This window comes from Aedes albopictus, chromosome 3, assembly GCF_035046485.1.
Source record: "Aedes albopictus strain Foshan chromosome 3, AalbF5, whole genome shotgun sequence".
Taxonomy (NCBI): Eukaryota; Metazoa; Arthropoda; class Insecta; order Diptera; family Culicidae; genus Aedes; species Aedes albopictus.
In genome coordinates this window covers 162,862,737-162,879,462 of record NC_085138.1, presented here as the reverse complement: position 1 = coordinate 162,879,462, position 16,726 = coordinate 162,862,737, and the positions used below count along the sequence as shown (strand labels likewise).

Here is a 16,726-nt window from a genome sequence, read left to right as displayed (position 1 = left end):
TCTTGGATTTTGAAACAATGTTTAAATTTTGGATAATTTGGTGATTATTAGAAAAATAATGTAATCGTTATACTTTTCTTCCGAATTTTAAGTTTAGTCAAAGGTTTTTCATAGTTCATTATATGAGTCATAAATGGTCAAAATTTCATTGCATTCGGTTCATTGAATCCGGAAATGTAACAGCTCAAAGTTGGCTATCGGATAATTATACCTTTTTGAAGAATCTTTATAACTTCGTGGAGTATAGTCCGATTTTTTCCAAATTTTGACCATTGATACACAACTAGTTGATGAACTTACAGTGGAAAATATTTGATGCGTTTTTCGACAAGTTACAGCTAGTTGAACATTTCTTGAGAAGTGAATATTTTGCCAGTGCCGATCGTTTTGTCTATCTCCTATGGTATACGTGATTTTGTGAACATATGTAAGTTTTTGAATTGAGCATCTCCAGATACTTCAGTGTAACATTTGTGCTCTATAAATATAAAATTTGTATGCATACCCATGCTGCAAGAATGCCGGACAACAACCCTGCAAAGCTGGTGTTTGCAACTGATCTGGTTGGCACAAGAAGGCGTGGAGCGCAGAGAGCACGACGGGCGGATCAGGTGGAGCGTGACCTGGCGAGCATTGGGCGCGACCGAGGATGAAGAGCGGCAGCCACAAACCGAGTATTGTGGCGTATTGCTGTGTGCGCTCAAGATGCAAACGGTGCCTAAATGCGCTTCAAACGCGGTAACACATGTTACCAAAGGCAACGTAGCAACCATATCCAATATCACCGCCAACCTAGGATTCAAAAGCTCCCACTGACATCGGGTTACTTGTTAGAAAATCTTACCGCATTTGGTGCTCCCGCATTTGATATTTGCATTTTGAATGCACATATTGTTGATTATGTCTTGTCTTAAATGTGATGTTGAACAAATAAATGTATGTATGTATGTATGTATGCATTGTATACCCGATACTTCAGTAATAATAAGAAAATGTGTGTTTTAAGTAGTTGTTCTGACTTTTTTTTTCAGCTCTCATCCTTTTTATGTTGAATTTGTATTGCAAACATTCCACATTTCTCTAACAGGCAGGGAAAATTTTCTGGTTTTGGAACTACGCTAATCCTATAAAAAATGGCAAAATATTGAAACGACCGTTCCAACAGTTTGGGAGGCGTAACAGTGAGAGTGCTAAATGAGGCGTATTGAGCGAAAAAAATAATTTTAGTTTGCTGTGTTTGATCATGGCTACGTAACGCAGCATATAGAGCTTGAGTGTATATAATAAGCTTGCTGGAAGGAAATCTTCTTGAAATTTGATTAAATCAACTACGAATTGAGCCTTATCTTCCAGTAAGGTGAAGCTGTGCATTTACCAGCTCTGACATTTGAGCCCCAGTACCCAACACTAAAAACCAGCCAAAACGTAAAACAGGTAATGAAGTATTGGATTGTGTTATTGAAATAAATGTGTAAAGTTTTCAATTTTAGGAGACTGTCAAGGAAAAATTCTAGGGTGTGCCAGGCACCCCTTTCCTTCCAAAAGTTTTTTTTTTAGAATTTATCCCACTTCCTAAATATTTTTTCCGACATTTCCAACATTTTTTTCTCAATAGTGGCAAATTTTGTGGAAAACCATTTATATTTTTTCTTGGATTCCTGAAATTGGCTAACGATTGCACAAAAAAAAAAACATTGTGTCTACGATGCTTCGTTCTGAAGTTATGATTTTTCAAAGAAAACGGCTCATAGGGTAAGGGAGGTATTTTGGATCCCTTTATTTAGGAAGTGGATAAACAATTCAGCGCAAAAAGAAGGTTTTCACAATAAAACATGGATAATTTCAGTACGCATTACTTAGAGCAACAATTGTTCTGCCCAATCAAGTAAAGGGTGATACGGTCAAAATTTGGTCACACAATTTGTTTCATAACTTGAGACTGCGTACACCAAAACAGCTGATTTTTGAATCAGTAATGGTACATTATATGTAGCTTGTGGTTGACTTCATTAAGCTAGTCTCGCCAGAATGAGGGAGTCACATACAACTCAGGATCTCTATTCATCAATAATAGATGGTCTTGAGTTCAGTCGATACCAAGGTATCTCAGTGACAAATATGTTACTGAGATAACTTGCGTACCTCACAGCAAAAGGGTATATCACAATAGTTCTAAAATCTGGACGCAGTGATCTTCACCCGACAAACGAGAGAGATGTAGCTTGTACCATAAAATTTTCATAAAAATCGGTCAAGTATTTGCGGAGATATTGTTGAACTCTGAGATCTGCAATTTTAAAATTTTGTGCAAAGAGGATTCACAAATAAGAACACATTTTTACTGTTTTATTTATAGAACCAGAGATACTTAACCGATTTCATTGAAAATTTTTCTGTATGTGAAGTATGCATATCAAAATGTTGTGTTAAAATTTCATTCAATTTGATCCAGCCGCTACAAAGTTATATTTGCTTAAGTGGCAAATTTCCGAAAATTTACTATGTAGCGCCTTTGTACAAAATTTTAAAAAGGTAGGTCGATGGTTTTATCTATATATCAACCAATACATAATCGATTTTGATGAAAATTTTATGGTATAAGCTACATATAATGTAGCATTACTGGTCCAAAAATCAGCTGTTTTGGTGTACGCAGTCCAAAGTTATGAAAAAAAATGTGTAACCAAATTTTGACTGTATCACCCTTTAGTTCTTCGGAAATAATTAGACCCGTATTTTTTTATTTCGTCATGAGGGTGACCAATTTTCAGATAGGGTGGTCCTAAAAATCAAGGTATTTAAAAACTAAAATCTCCAGTTAGCTTAGTGGTTAAGGCTATGGATCGTCAATCCGGAGACGGTGGGTTCGATTCCCGTTCCAGTCGGGAAAATTTTCTCGACTCCCTGGGCATAGTGTATCATTGTATTTGCCTCACAATATACAATTTCATGCAATGGCAGGCAAAGAAAGCCTCTCTCTCTCTCTTCTTGGCGTAACGTCCTCATTGGGACAAAGCCTGCTTCTCAGCTTAGTGTTCTATGAGCACTTCTACAGTTATTAACTGAGAGCTTCCTCTGCCAATGACCATTTTTGCATGCGTATATCGTGTGGCAGGCACGAAGATTCTCTATGCCCAAGGAAGTCAAGGAAATTTCCTTTACGAAAAGATCCTGGACCGACCGGGAATCGAACCCGTCACCCTCAGCATGGTCATGCTGAATACCCGTGCGTTTATCGCCTCGGCTATATGGGCAAAGAAAGCCCTTCAATTAATAACTGTGGAAGTGCTCAAAGAACACTAAGTTGAAGTGAGGCAGGCCAAGTCCCAGTGGGGACGTCGAGCCATAATGAAGAAAAAGAAAAAAACTAAAAAAAAAAAATCAAAAAATCATAACCGATTTTGAACTTTTTTTTTGTTTGAAAGCTATTGAATTCTAGTTTTCAAGAAAAAAAAAGTTGAATGGGCCAAATTGTATTTTGTGCAAAAAATATGCAAATATATTAGATTTTTTTTTCATTTTCATGGTCTCGGGACCAAAGAGGTATCCTGGTTTTATATTTTTATCAGAAAATTCAGAAAAAATAACAAACACACATCCCTGATTTTTTTTATATGTTACGCCTAATTTTCTAAGTTTCTAATAAAAATATAAAACCAGGGTACCTCTTTGGCCCCGAGACCATGAAAACATAAAAAAAATTACAGTCGAACCTCCATGATTCGATGTTCCTTGAATCGATATCGACTCATAGAGGTAAATTTTTCCATACTGAAAAAAAAATCTGGATTACTATTATGGACCCTCACCGCCTTCCACCCCCCCCCCCCCCAAGGTTCCCAAAGAATTTTTGTTCCACTACTCGATATTTCCTTTCAATATCGATGGTCCCTTCAATATCGACTCATGGAGGTTTTACTGTAATATATTCGCATACTTTTTGCACAAAAACACAATTTGGCCCATTCATCGTATTTTTCCTAAAAACTAGCTTTCAATAGCTTTCAAATAAAAAAAAAAGAAGTTTATGAATCGATTAACTGCTTGAAGCGTTATCATTTTTTTGAAATTTTTTAGTTTTTAAAAACTTTGATTTTTAGGACCACCCTATCTGAAAATTGGTCACCAAAAAATACGGGTCTAATTATTTTCGAAGAACTACGAACACACCAAGCTTTGCGACAATCGGAGTTGAGCTATATCGTTTTTCTATGGAATGGCTTAATTATGAGGATTACATGTCATGTAAACTACCTTTAACTCAAGCAATTTGCAGTCATAACTATTTATATGACGTATCTATCTTTATTATCTGCCATTCAACAGTCTGAGCTATGCTGCTTCACTTCACATATAACGAAAGTTTATATGTACCATGAAATTATGTGCACCAAATCATTAATTTTGTACAATAGGGGTACAACTCAAAATTTATCTTTTTTTAACTTTAATTTTAAATGATTGAAAACTATGTAAATTTTTCATCACGTCTGGAAAACTCGCTGACGTAGTGTGAAGTTTGGGTCAAATATGACCCTAATGCAAAAGGAGGGATTTAAAGACCCGTTCCGAAACTCGGTAAAAGGTTTTTACATTTTTACCAATTTTGTGAAACAATGGAAGAATTGTCATCTTTTGCAATAGTTGTTGAAACATTGTCATTCTAAGTTCATGAAATCGATAGAAATTCAGGCCTACCCCCAGACATTTTATTCAGAGCTAGACCATTTTTTGTGTTATTGTGCAATCCTAAGTGAATTTTTAGGAGGTGATTCGAAAGCGCCAATGTTCAGACGCTTTTTCCGAAAATTTGCATTTTTTAGTTGTGCCCATAAGCAAGAAAATGACGATATGTCGTAAACGTTTACACGTTTTTGTTTCGATGAGTGTATTTTTGTTCCAAGTGCAAATCCTTATCGTTCTTCAAGTATATTACAAAAAATAACTGAAGAGCATTTAGAATAATCAGCTATTCAGTTACTTCCGTATGACACAAAACACGAAAGTTGTTAATTTTCTCGGATGAGCTCTGATCACTCTAGAAATGCAGTATGAATGAGAACTCACATAGACGCAAAGTTTACTATACTGGCATGATTTTTGTAACTTATGCTTCAGGTGATCAATGTTGAAGTTCACGTGGATTGTTCTTCTTTGATTGAAACATTTGTGTGACTCCTTCCAGCTCGACAAAACTAAAATCGATCCAGTTCTAGATATTTGCGGTTTGTTTAAGCTTAAGGCTGCGACCAACTTATTTTCGTAATTCTTTTCAAGGCCCGTGGAAGGCTGACTGAGCACGGTTTTCTTCCTGAGTAGTTCCCAAAAATGTTTGCCACGCCATCGTTCCAGAGTCCATTGACACCTTTTCAAGTATTTCCCCGCAAATGAAAAAAAAAACCACTCCACCCAAAATATCCGTCCTGGAAGCAAACACACTTACAACAGCCTCATCCATGGTGATTGGCCTTCCGCCGACAAGTTTCAGCTTCGACATTTTTCCGCTGCGATTTTTGTTTATTTGCCTTCAATTATCTAAAAATACGCCAGCACCATCAATTCGCACCACCTGCCAGTCGACACTTTTTGTCTGCAAGTCTGGAACAACGGTGCGACCCTAAATAAAACGGATCGTAAATTTTGCACCTTCTAGACACTTGGCCTGCCCTGGAGCAACAAATTTTCCATTTTCATTGCTTTTGTTTTACGGGTATTGCCTATCACTTCAATAAAATGGAACGATTGATTAGAACGCATTTCGAATCGTCTCCCTCCTGGATGTATGCAAACCGTTACACACCGTAGTATTCGGGACAGAGACTTAACTTGCTTGCACAATTTTCGTTATCACATCCGAAATCACTGACACTATCGGTAACGGGAAAAACTTTGTTGCTAATGACCCTTATCTAGATGTTCCACTTGGCGAAATCGGCGTTAAAAAAATCGAAGGAATAACTTTCACTGCAAACCGATTTCCCATCGGCTAACACCATCTCTCGGATATTTGCTCTGGACACGCGAACACCGCACCGCAACTGGTTGTCTAACTCGAGGCGCGTACCGAATTAAAAAAAAAAGTACACAACACAAAGTGCAATGAATAACCGAAAAACCAGAGGTGAACGAATTGGGGTTGAAGAGCCGGTTTCAACTTTCCCTCCTGGTGGATCCGTCTGATGCTACAACAAACACCGGCACTTTGGTAACCGACCCAACAGTCCTTCTGCTATCTTGGCTTAGCGAGGAGCGAGACTTGTGCTTTGAATGGGTTCTTCCGACCGAATGGTGTGAAAATGGGCGTGAAACGAGCATTTTATGAGTGTCCTGGCAGCGGTGTCGGTGGCACGAACGTTCGATTGTTCGTGGCCACCGCTGCTGTTGACTTGACGTTAAAATGTTTGTAGGTAATCACGATTCACGAATAGAGGACTTAATAGAGAGCAATCGGGTTGTTGTTGCCAGCAATTGGAGTCGTACCGAGCCGAATCGTTTGATGAAAGATGCAGTCAGTCAGGCGAACGATCAGACTAAGACCTGAGTGGTTTCTGCTGTACATAGTACTTAGTAGCCGTCTCCATTCCATTTGGTCCATGGCTGTGTGTATGCAGTTCCGCACTCTGCGAAGGGTACGCAGATCATCCTCAACTTGATCGACCCTAGCTCACTGCGCACCTCTTCTTCTTGTACCGGTCGGATGACTCTAGAGAACCATTTTAGTCGGGTTGCTATCCGATATCCTGATGTACCCGTTCCCATTGGCGAATCTAGCTTTTTCTTTTTTCTTGCTCACTATCCTGAACAAACACGAGAAAGAGAAGGATGGATAGGGGTGCCGCGGCACCCCTTCGCATCCCGCTCTTTCTTGTGTTTATGAAGGAGGATGAGTGAGAAAAAAGAAAAAGCTAGATTCGCCAATGCCCGTTCCCCTATCCTCCCGATTTTCGCGGTGTAGACGATAGTTGATTCTCTCAACAGCTGATGCAGCTCGTGGTTCATTCGCCTTCTCCAAGTTCCGTCTTCCATCTGCACTCCGCCGTAGATGGTACGCAGCACCTTCCGTTCGAAAACTCCAAGGGCGCGTTGATTAGACGTGTGCGCCGAAGCAGTTTTCATCGGCGGCGGCTTTCATAGCAATTTGATGCAGCGGCGGCGGCGACGCCGGCGCCACGCCGTACGCCCTATTCGGCGGCGATCTTCCATACATTTTGTGACCGGGGACTTGGTCTTGGATAGAAACATGAAACGTCAACAAACGCAGTAGGCAAGGCAAAGTTTGCCGGGTACAGCTAGTTTTCATTTATCTTTGATGAAGTGCTATTTCTAGTCATTAAAAAACGTCAATTCAAAATAAATTGTTAAAGTAATTGTTTTATCTTTTTTGTGTGAACATAAAACAGAGGTTTCGATAAAAACTATCCTCATAAGAATTTTGCTTTACATTTTAGAGAGACTTCTTGAAAGTGTTTACCAGGAAATTTATTAAGGACTAGCTGTCCCGGTAAACGTCGTTCTGCCTGCCTACTGTGTTTTTGACATGTAGCTCTTTAGAAATATGCCCCGAAAATGGAATTTCAAATTTTCTCGTTTTCGGTGCGTTCCCGGTCGATTTTCCCTATTATTTTTTCGTACGAACGCGTCGGAGCCCTGCACCAATGGAACACTGGAAGAATGCTGTAGATCCGTTCTCCCGTTCCCAAGCCTTTTTTATGACATACAAACACCATTCCATTTTTATTTATATAGATTCCTCTAGATAGAAATTCACAACGTCACACGTCTCGTCTAAGGAAATTATATTCTAAAACTCATTTAAGACCAGTGCTGTTATGGTAAAATTCGAAAGTTTTGTTCAAGTTCTGTTAGGGTTCTTTTCAGGAATTCTTCCAGGGATTCTTTCATGTGTTTCTTCAGGAATCGAGGAATTTTATCCACTCATACCAATCAAATAGTTTCAGTAAAATTAAATCTCTTGAGGAAATTTTCGAAACATTTCTTTAGATATTACTTCAGGTAACCTTCGCAGAATAACTTCAACATGGTTCATGTAATTTAATTAAATAGTTCTGTTATTACCTGTAGAGGAATATCCCCAAGAATTCCCGGAAAAATCTCTAAAGGAATCCCATAAAATATTTTTCTATGAGCCGCAGGAGGAATTCAAAGGCATTTCTTCGGTAACCCATGACGAAATTTTCTAAAGGATTCCTGGAGGACCTTAGGAAGAATTTCCGAAATTTTCGCTGAAAATTCTCTAATAAATTCGAAAAATAAAAAAAATCCATGGGAAAATGTTTGAGGTAATCTTTTACTGACATTCATGAAAAATCATTAAACTACTTAAGGAGTCCTGAGTGATATTTCAGAAGGAATTACTCAATAAGTTTTAGATGGAACCTTCATGGATTCCATCTAAAACTTACTAAGTAAGTTTCTTGGAGGATTTTTTGAATAAATTGTCTATGTAATTCCTAAAGAAACCCCTGGAGATATTCTGGAACGAATCCCTACAGGGTTATGTGAAAGTATCCCAGGGAATATTCGGAAATAATTCTAAAAAGAGCTGCTAAATAAATTTCTAGAAACTCTCCTTCAGAAACCCTTGGTTGAATACCTTCAAGGATTTATTGCTAATTTAGAGAAAACTTTCCGTTTTACGGTAGAACGAAAAGCTACCGCAGCTGTCAGACTACTGATTTTCACTGAGGTATCATCCATCTACCAAAGATTTTAAAGAACAAGATATCCCACTTTTCAGAATCCCATATAAGCATCTGGCGAACGGAATTATTTGACTGGAGCGCCAACTGGTGGTGAGAAATCGAAAAATTTTATTGCAAATGATCGCAGTAGCTCTGGATTTGTTCTGCCGCTCAAATGTCATACCTGTGTAAAATTTCATGCATGGGTGAAAATTGTGATGACTGTGGGACGACTGAGTTGAGAAGCATGCTATCGACGAACAAGAACCAAATATCGAAATATTTGATGTAAGTAAGCAGTAAATTATATCTTCTACCATTTATTTTTATAGGGTCTGGGACCATTTGGGCAGGAGCACCTATTTTGGGCACTTGCTGCTATAACTCAGTCAATTTCAAACCGATTGACTTCAATTTTTGAACATGGCTAGATACTGTGCGTATCTGATCGTTTCTCAAAAATCAAGTCAATCGGTTCAAAATTGACTGAGTTATAGCAGCACGTGCCCAAAATAGGTGCTCCTGCCCAAATGGTCCCAGACCCTACATTGATTCCAGATTATATTCGCTTCATAATAAAACATAACATTGGCCGCACACGGAACAATGTCTTATGTGAGACAAGGCATAAAAATGATTCCCTCGCCTAAGATCGTGAGCCAATCCAGGAACTATCCTCAGAACTTCTGGTGAAGGGGTAATTACGGATACTGGAGTGTTTGTCCCGGCCGGTGGATTATCAGAAAAGATTGGACCAAGGACTGGACATCCTGATGCTGAGTCCCAACCTTGCATAAAGTTGCGCAATTCAAGAAGTTCCTTCCAGCACATAAATAAATGTATTGTTTTCTGAAAATTTCATTTATTATTAATTCGGGATCCGAGCATATATTTAATTATTATTATTCCTTCTAAAGATATCATGGTCTGTTTGTCAGCGCGCCGCGCACCGTGCCGTAGCTCGGTGAACGTTTTAGGCTAATCAGAGATTCTTGTCATAATGTCATTGAAGGGGATTTCTGATGCAATGATAAGCCATCCAAACCTTTCCTCAGATGGTGTGGCTCCTAACCTTCTCAAAAATGTTCAGGTTTTTTAAGTACATATGTATATGGGTTATACCTGGTTCCACTGCTCTGAAATTAGTATATAATAGCGAAATAATGCTGATTTTTATCTAAAAGCTTAGACTGGATAGTCGAATGATTTCTTTTAACGCCAGGAAAACTGCTGAAATGACGTTTTACGCTGTTTCATGTTTAAGGGCTGTCCATAAACCACGTGGTCATTTTTTTGGGACTTTTCAACCCCCCACCCCCCACCCGCGTGGTCATTAGTCCATACAAAAAATTTTGTTTGTCCATACAAAATGGTCACTGGCCGAACCCCCCCCCCCCCCTAATGACCACGTGGTTTATGATAGGATGATTTTCAAGCCTGCGGTAGGACTTTGACATCTGCGGTAGAATTCGGCGGCTACCGCAGAGTGGAAATTTTTCAAAAAATCCGCAATATTAATAAATATTCCAAAAAAAAATCCAAGAGAAATTTTTAACCAAAATTCATGGAGGATGTTCTGGAAGAATTCCATGAGGAAATCATGAATATATTTTTAAAAGAATCCCTGAAAGATTGTCTGAAGAAATACTAGTAAAGGTTGTAAGGAGGATCCTGGAAGGGCCTCTAAATTCTGGCTTTTGCGCCAGACGACCGTGACCGTCTGCCAGAATTCTAGATCGGTTTGGCCTGCTAGCTCGTGTTCCCAACCCTTCACAAAAATCCACCTTCAAATAACCTTCCCATAAACTTTCCCAAATTTCCTTCCCCAAGCAGGTATTCTCAAAAATTAATAAATTCACAAAATTCAAATTATATCCTTACAGTTTAATCCAAAATTTTATTACTTTAGTAGTGGGTCGAAACCATTAAAAGAAAAGTATTTATTAATCAAATTTATAAAAAGACTAATTTCTAAATTCCGCTTAAAAAGCTATTTTCAAATATTTCCAGCAATAATCTCCCTCATACATCCTTCATCATGGCAGTCTGACTGCAAACTAACTTTTGAAACAACATTCCCTAAGTGTGACGTCACTCTGTTTATATGTGTTTTATGTACCTTTTCGTGAGTTATTGCATGCTAATATTGTTTGTTCACGTATTTTCTTCTCTCTTCTTCTATCGGTGGTAGTGCATGTTTGTGTTGGTGCAGTAGAATGGTTTTGTACTTACAGCTTGTCTAATGGTTTGCGGGTTACCTTCATCACCAGCGTAAGGGCGCCGGTAGGATGCCGACGTCGGACGTTGCTCGACAATCGTAGACCTCCGAGAAGAAGACGGAGCGCCGGCTACGGTGACAGCGAAGGCGAAGGCGGCGGCGGCGAGACCGTGAGGTGTTCGCCAAAACTTCTGACACGATCGGACGATGCTTGGGGCGTCGTGCTATGGGCCGGAGAGAGGACGACGGCGAATCGAGGATACGATTCGTGCTTGGCGCCCTACACGTGCTCCGATCACAATGCTCGGCTCCTGCGATCGACGCCTCGGTGGGGTGGGAGTGGGGTGCAATCAGGACTGCTCGAGTACCATGGATTTTCCTCCCGGGGCGTGAGTCTGGGCGATACGCACTGGCAGTGGGAAACTTTCCCCCTACAGATCACTCGCTGAATTCTGCAACCACATGTGGGACGGGTGGTGCCAACGAGGCCGAATCCTTCATTCGATGACCACGCACTCTGAACAGGCTCTTAGTGGCGCGCAGCCACGAGGCGAAGAACCTATCCAGGGGATCGCCCGCAGTTTGATCGGTAGCACACGTACACTGATTGGCTTCTGTGTCGCGATTCTCGGACCTCCACTAAACCACCACTATAGCACCAATATTTCAATGAAGCCCCCAACCGGGCACGCGGTCACTGTCGGTAACTCAGGTTAATTCTTCTGTTTTCGCTTTTAATTTGTTTCCAACAATATTTCGTAATTTTGACTCACGATCACTTTCCTAGTTTTTCTCCTAGGTTTATTGAACTCACTCACGACTTTGATTTAGGAAATAATTCACGATGTGAAAATAGTTTTAAAAACTTTCAATTAAGTTTCAATCTCACTGAATTAATTTCACTTTTAATTTGTACAACTTTACTGTTCGGCAGTCTGTATGGGAAAGATCGAGCTTTTGCTCCGTTAGACCCTAGACCCCTATATTCTCCTCAATTTTCCTTTAATTTCCGGTTTCCATTCTCTTGAAAATTATTCTCTTCCAAAAATTTCCTTTTGCTTACCAGATCGATTTACTAGCTCCTCCTTTTCACACATATCACATTCTCCCTATTTAACTATTTACACCCCTGATTCGAGCACTTACTTCACGGTTGCCTACTTTGTAGGCGCACATTCCAAATAAACTAGGGATGTCTATGAAACCTCTCACGAGTCGGTTTCAAGGTTCCTAGAAATATCCAAAGGAATATATGTCAAACTTTTTTGGAATTGTTACTGAAGATATTTCTAAATAATGTCTTTGGAAGAATTTCAGGAGAAATTTCTGGAGAGATACATAAAAGTATATCCGATCCGGAGGAACTCATGAAGGAATCTTTATATGATTTTTTGCAGAAATCACTGAAAGACTATCAACTGGAATCACCAAACAAAATCATGGAAGAACTTCTGGAGAATTTCATAGAGACACTCCATGAAGAAATTTATAGAAGAAGCCCTGAAAGAATTTTTGCAAAAAAAAAACCGATGGAGGAATTCCTGAAAAAATTCTGGGATAACTATGAAAATATAATTCCTGGAGTAATTTTTGTAGGGAGAACGTTCATAAGTTACGCCACACTTTGTGAAGGGAGGGATTCCTCTGTGATAATTGCAGATGAGATTCTATAAAAACGGTGCCTAGGGGCGAGGGGATTGAAAATTGACCTTTTTTGCGCGACCTAATTTATAATATTTCTAATAAATCAATGGAGCCATTTCAGGAGGTTCTCCATAGAAATTCTTTGAGAAATTTGTGGAGGAACTTAGAGCATCTCCAAAACATATTTCGGAAGATTTTTTTTAAAGAATCTTTGGAGAAACTTCTGAATGAATTCTGGAAAATTTTCAGGAAGCATTCATGTTAAAATTTCTGGAGGGTCCTCTATAAAAAAATTCTGAAGATTTCCTGGAATATATGCCTCCGAAAATTTCTTTCTTAAATTGCCATGAAAATCTTCCAAGAGATTAACAAAGAATATGTAAAGAATATGTTTGTGAACCGTGTGTTTGAGAATACCGGTAGAATTTGGTTCGTAATCCGTTATGATTCACGAAATAGTCTCGCTTAGTACTTAAAAATGAATAAGTGAATGATTATTGTAAGAAATCATTTAATGAAATAAAAAAAATGTTACAAAAGAATTACAAAAAGAACTTCAGAAAAATACCCCTAATATGCACAAGGAAAAAACAGAAACTGTTTAAAAATTATCACTTTTATTGCTATCAGGTTTGACCTATTAGGACGCGTACCTGTTTGATCCTAAAACTGCACGCGAGGTATACGACAAGCGAGGTTTTTTTTTTTAGTGTTGTACTTTTTACAACGGCGTGCGTCTTCTTCTTCTACTTCTTCTTTCTGGCTCTACGTCCCCATTGGGACTTGGCCTGCCTCGCTTCAACTTAGTGTTCTTTGAGCATTTCCACAGTTATTAATTGAAGGGCTTCCCTTGCCTGCCATTGCATGAATTTGTATATGTGAGGCTAGTACAATGATACACTATGCCCAGGGAGTCGAGAAAATTTTCTCGACCGGAACGGGAATCGAATCCGCCGTTTAAGGATTGGCGATCCTTAGCCTTAACCACTAGGCTAACTGGAGACCCACGGCGTGCGTCCTGAAGGGTTAAACAGCAAGAAAAAAAATGTTCTCGTTTTCTCATCGGCGTGGGAAAAGTTTGTTCGGCGGCGTGGAAAAATATGAACAGCGGCGCGCCGGGTCAATTTAACTGGCGGCGGCGGCGTGGAAAAATCGTCGGCGACGGCGGCGCGGCGCGGCGACGCACACGTCTAGCGTTGATCCTCTGCACGTAGAGTCCATGCGTCGTGCCCATAGAGGACTACCGGTCTAATCAGCGTTTTGTAGATAGGGCCTGTCCATTAACTAAGTAGACTCTCAGGGGGACGGGAGGGTCTGGCCAAAGTCTACGCTTCATACAAATTCCGAAAGTTTTGTATGAACAAAAGTCTACGAGGGGGGGGGGGGTCTGAGATGGCCAAAAATGAGTTTACGTGATTTATGGACAATGCCTAGTTAACTTCGTGTGACGGCGAACCTTGTTCGATCGTAGAGTTCGGCGGAGTCCAAAGTAAGCTCGATTTCCTGCCACAATGCGTCTCTGAACTTCTCTGCTGGTGCTAGCGGATGGCAAACATCTGATCGGTTGTAGCGCGTTCACCCTTGAATCCAGCCTGATATTGCCCCACGATCTCTCTTGCCATCGTTGATAGACGGCGGCATAAAATTTGAGAGAGTATCTTATAGGCAGCGCTCAGTAGTGTGATCGCGCGATAGTTCCCGCAATCCAACTTGCCGCCCTTTTTGTAGATGGGACACACAATACCTTGCATCTTATCCTCCAGTAATACCTCCTGGTTTGTTACCACCTATTTAATGTAATGCGCCTGTTGGCCCTCCTATCGTTTCGTATTATCTCGTTCTTTACCCACAGCTTGCATACAATTTAACTATCCCATCTAGTATTGTTTTACATTTAACATCATAGTCATACATAATTAACAAACAATTTTTAATACATAATTTCATAATTTAATATCTGATTAACTGATTATTGTTTAACTAACCTTAGACTAATCCAACACCACTTAACACTAGAGACGTGACTGTTCACAATCAAGAGCACAAATTAAAAAAAAAACTAGGTATTTGTAATAAACGGTTACAGAGATTAACTTTGCCGGATAATGTCAAAACATGGGTTTCTGACGAAACTAATTAGGCTGATACAGCAACGATGTGCGGATCAAAATTAAGTGTTCAAATTGCAGATGAAGTTTTTACCTAGAAGGATTATTACACTCAGATCTAAAGCCGGTTCAGTTGCCACTTTTTTCAACTCAATCAATCAGTAAATCATTCCTTTCCAAATTGAAAACATATGGGGTAACTCAATCATTGAATGGACACTGAGTTAACTTATTGCACAGCTGTCAAGTGAACGTGTGTTCATGATTGTAAGTTTTTCTTTTAAATAGATGCACTCGTCTATGTACCGATATGTTGCACAAGCGCGATGGTGTGCTCACAATCAGAATGTTGCACTACGCAAATACTGAACAAGAGAGGGCATTCTAAGAAGTGCTAGAGGAAAATGTGCTGCGTGCGGTGTATATTGATACACTCAAACCTCTGTAGGGACGTTTCATAGGTATCAGGTTTTCGGTGTCCGGCCATTTGGCCGAATGCCGTTTAGCCGAATGTCGTTTGGCCGAAAGCCATCTGGCCGAAAGGGTCGTTTGGCCGAATGCCGTTTGGCCGTATCATGATCAAAAGAATTCAGAGGAAGTTTTTGACATTCTAACTGCCAATATGATTATCAGAAGTATTTCCTTGTTTTAATCGTAGGTTATTCTTTCTAGTTTTAATATTCAGGGATTAGTTGGCGTTGAAACTGCCAAAGATTTTTCCTTCTTTGAATCATAGGCTGTTCTTTCGAGTTGTACTGAGACGGGGAACAGTGGTATGGTCACTTGACTTCATCATTCATTTTTCGACCAAACGGTTTTCAGCCAAATGGCATTCGGCCAAATGACCCGGAACCCAGGTTTTCGGAGATTTTTGGATGTATCAAGAAGGCTTTTTTGCATCACAAGGGCTTTTCAGGGACTTTAGTTAGGTGTCAAGGAGGTTACACAATGGTTTCAGAAGCGCTTTAAGGAGTTTCAGAGATGTTTTAGAAGGAGGAGCTTTCATAAGCATTTCTAGGAGTTTAAGTGACATTGCAGGGGGCATTAGGATTGCCTGCAGGGACGTTTGAATGCATTTCAGGGGTTTCCAAGGAGCTCCTGAGGATTCTAAACGGGTACAAGGGACTTCAGGGCAAAGTATTCAGAGCCCCCTAAAACGCCCCTGAAACCCATGAACCCTCTAAAAACCTCCTGAAGCTTTCTTATAGCTTCCTTTCTGACTTTTCTCTGAAACCACCCCTGCAGTCCATTGAAACACCCCCAAAGGTCGCTGCCCTCACCTGTAGCCCTCCGAAATGCCCCTTAAATTTCCCAAGCACCACTCGTTCGTTATTTATTTCCACTCACAAAAAGCTCTTCCACGGAAGAACATATTTTGTAACACAGTCGCTTAGTTTGTGACCTTAGACGGATTGCCCTCGAAGGAGCGACTAGGAGGCCTGGTGTGCAGAGGAATGACTGTATCATCACACAGTCGCACATGGAGTAATGTCAATGACATTTTAAGATACCCAATATCAACACCATTTACGCAAAGTAATGATAACTTTTAATCAAAACCAATCATTCAACTATTTTTTGTTGCTTTCTCGTGTAACACTACCTATTTCCAAAATAAGTAAATGAATTCACTACCATATAATAACACTTATTTTTTTTTTCCAATGACAATATCCACTAAAATTCCAAATCGAAAAACCAATCTCTACCATATCCCTAATACACAGCAGCAAACTGTTATCAGTTTGGTCAATCAAAACAACTCTTACTACGGATAACTGACATAAAATGGCGTTAAACAAATTAAAAATAAATAAAAAAAAACAAAAATCACGATAAGTAATGTCAATGACATATTTAAGATATCCAATATCAACACCATTCACGCAAAGTAATAATGACTTTTAATCAAAATCCTTCATTCAACTATTTTTTGTTACTTTCTCGTGTGACACTATCTTTTTCCAACTTGAGTAAATAAATTCACCTCCACATGATGACACTTATATATTTTTTTCCAATGACAATATCCACTATCCATTAATAATGTTAAA

General features: G+C 39.5%; 2 protein-coding genes across 4 annotated transcripts in view; one reads left to right on the top strand and one right to left on the bottom strand.

Annotated features, from left to right (window-relative positions):
- Positions 1 to 6,306, bottom strand: part of LOC109422670 (inactive ubiquitin carboxyl-terminal hydrolase MINDY-4B) — a 29,594-nt gene extending 23,288 nt beyond the window's left edge. Inside the window, exons 1-2 of one of the 3 annotated variants that reach the window (XM_062858757.1) lie at positions 5,801 to 6,306; positions 5,444 to 5,723 (exon numbers count right to left, since the gene is read on the bottom strand). In XM_062858757.1, coding sequence (XP_062714741.1) covers positions 5,444 to 5,497 — 54 coding nt within the window. In that variant the 5' untranslated portion in view covers positions 5,498 to 5,723; positions 5,801 to 6,306. Of the gene's footprint in view, positions 1 to 5,443 lie in introns of all 3 variants that reach the window. The other 2 variants (XM_062858756.1, XM_019697529.3) reach the window with 2 other exon arrangements.
- The window catches only part of LOC109422664 (cytochrome P450 4d1-like), a 505,971-nt gene that overhangs the window by 189,084 nt on the left and 300,161 nt on the right, over positions 1 to 16,726 (top strand). The window lies entirely within an intron of this gene.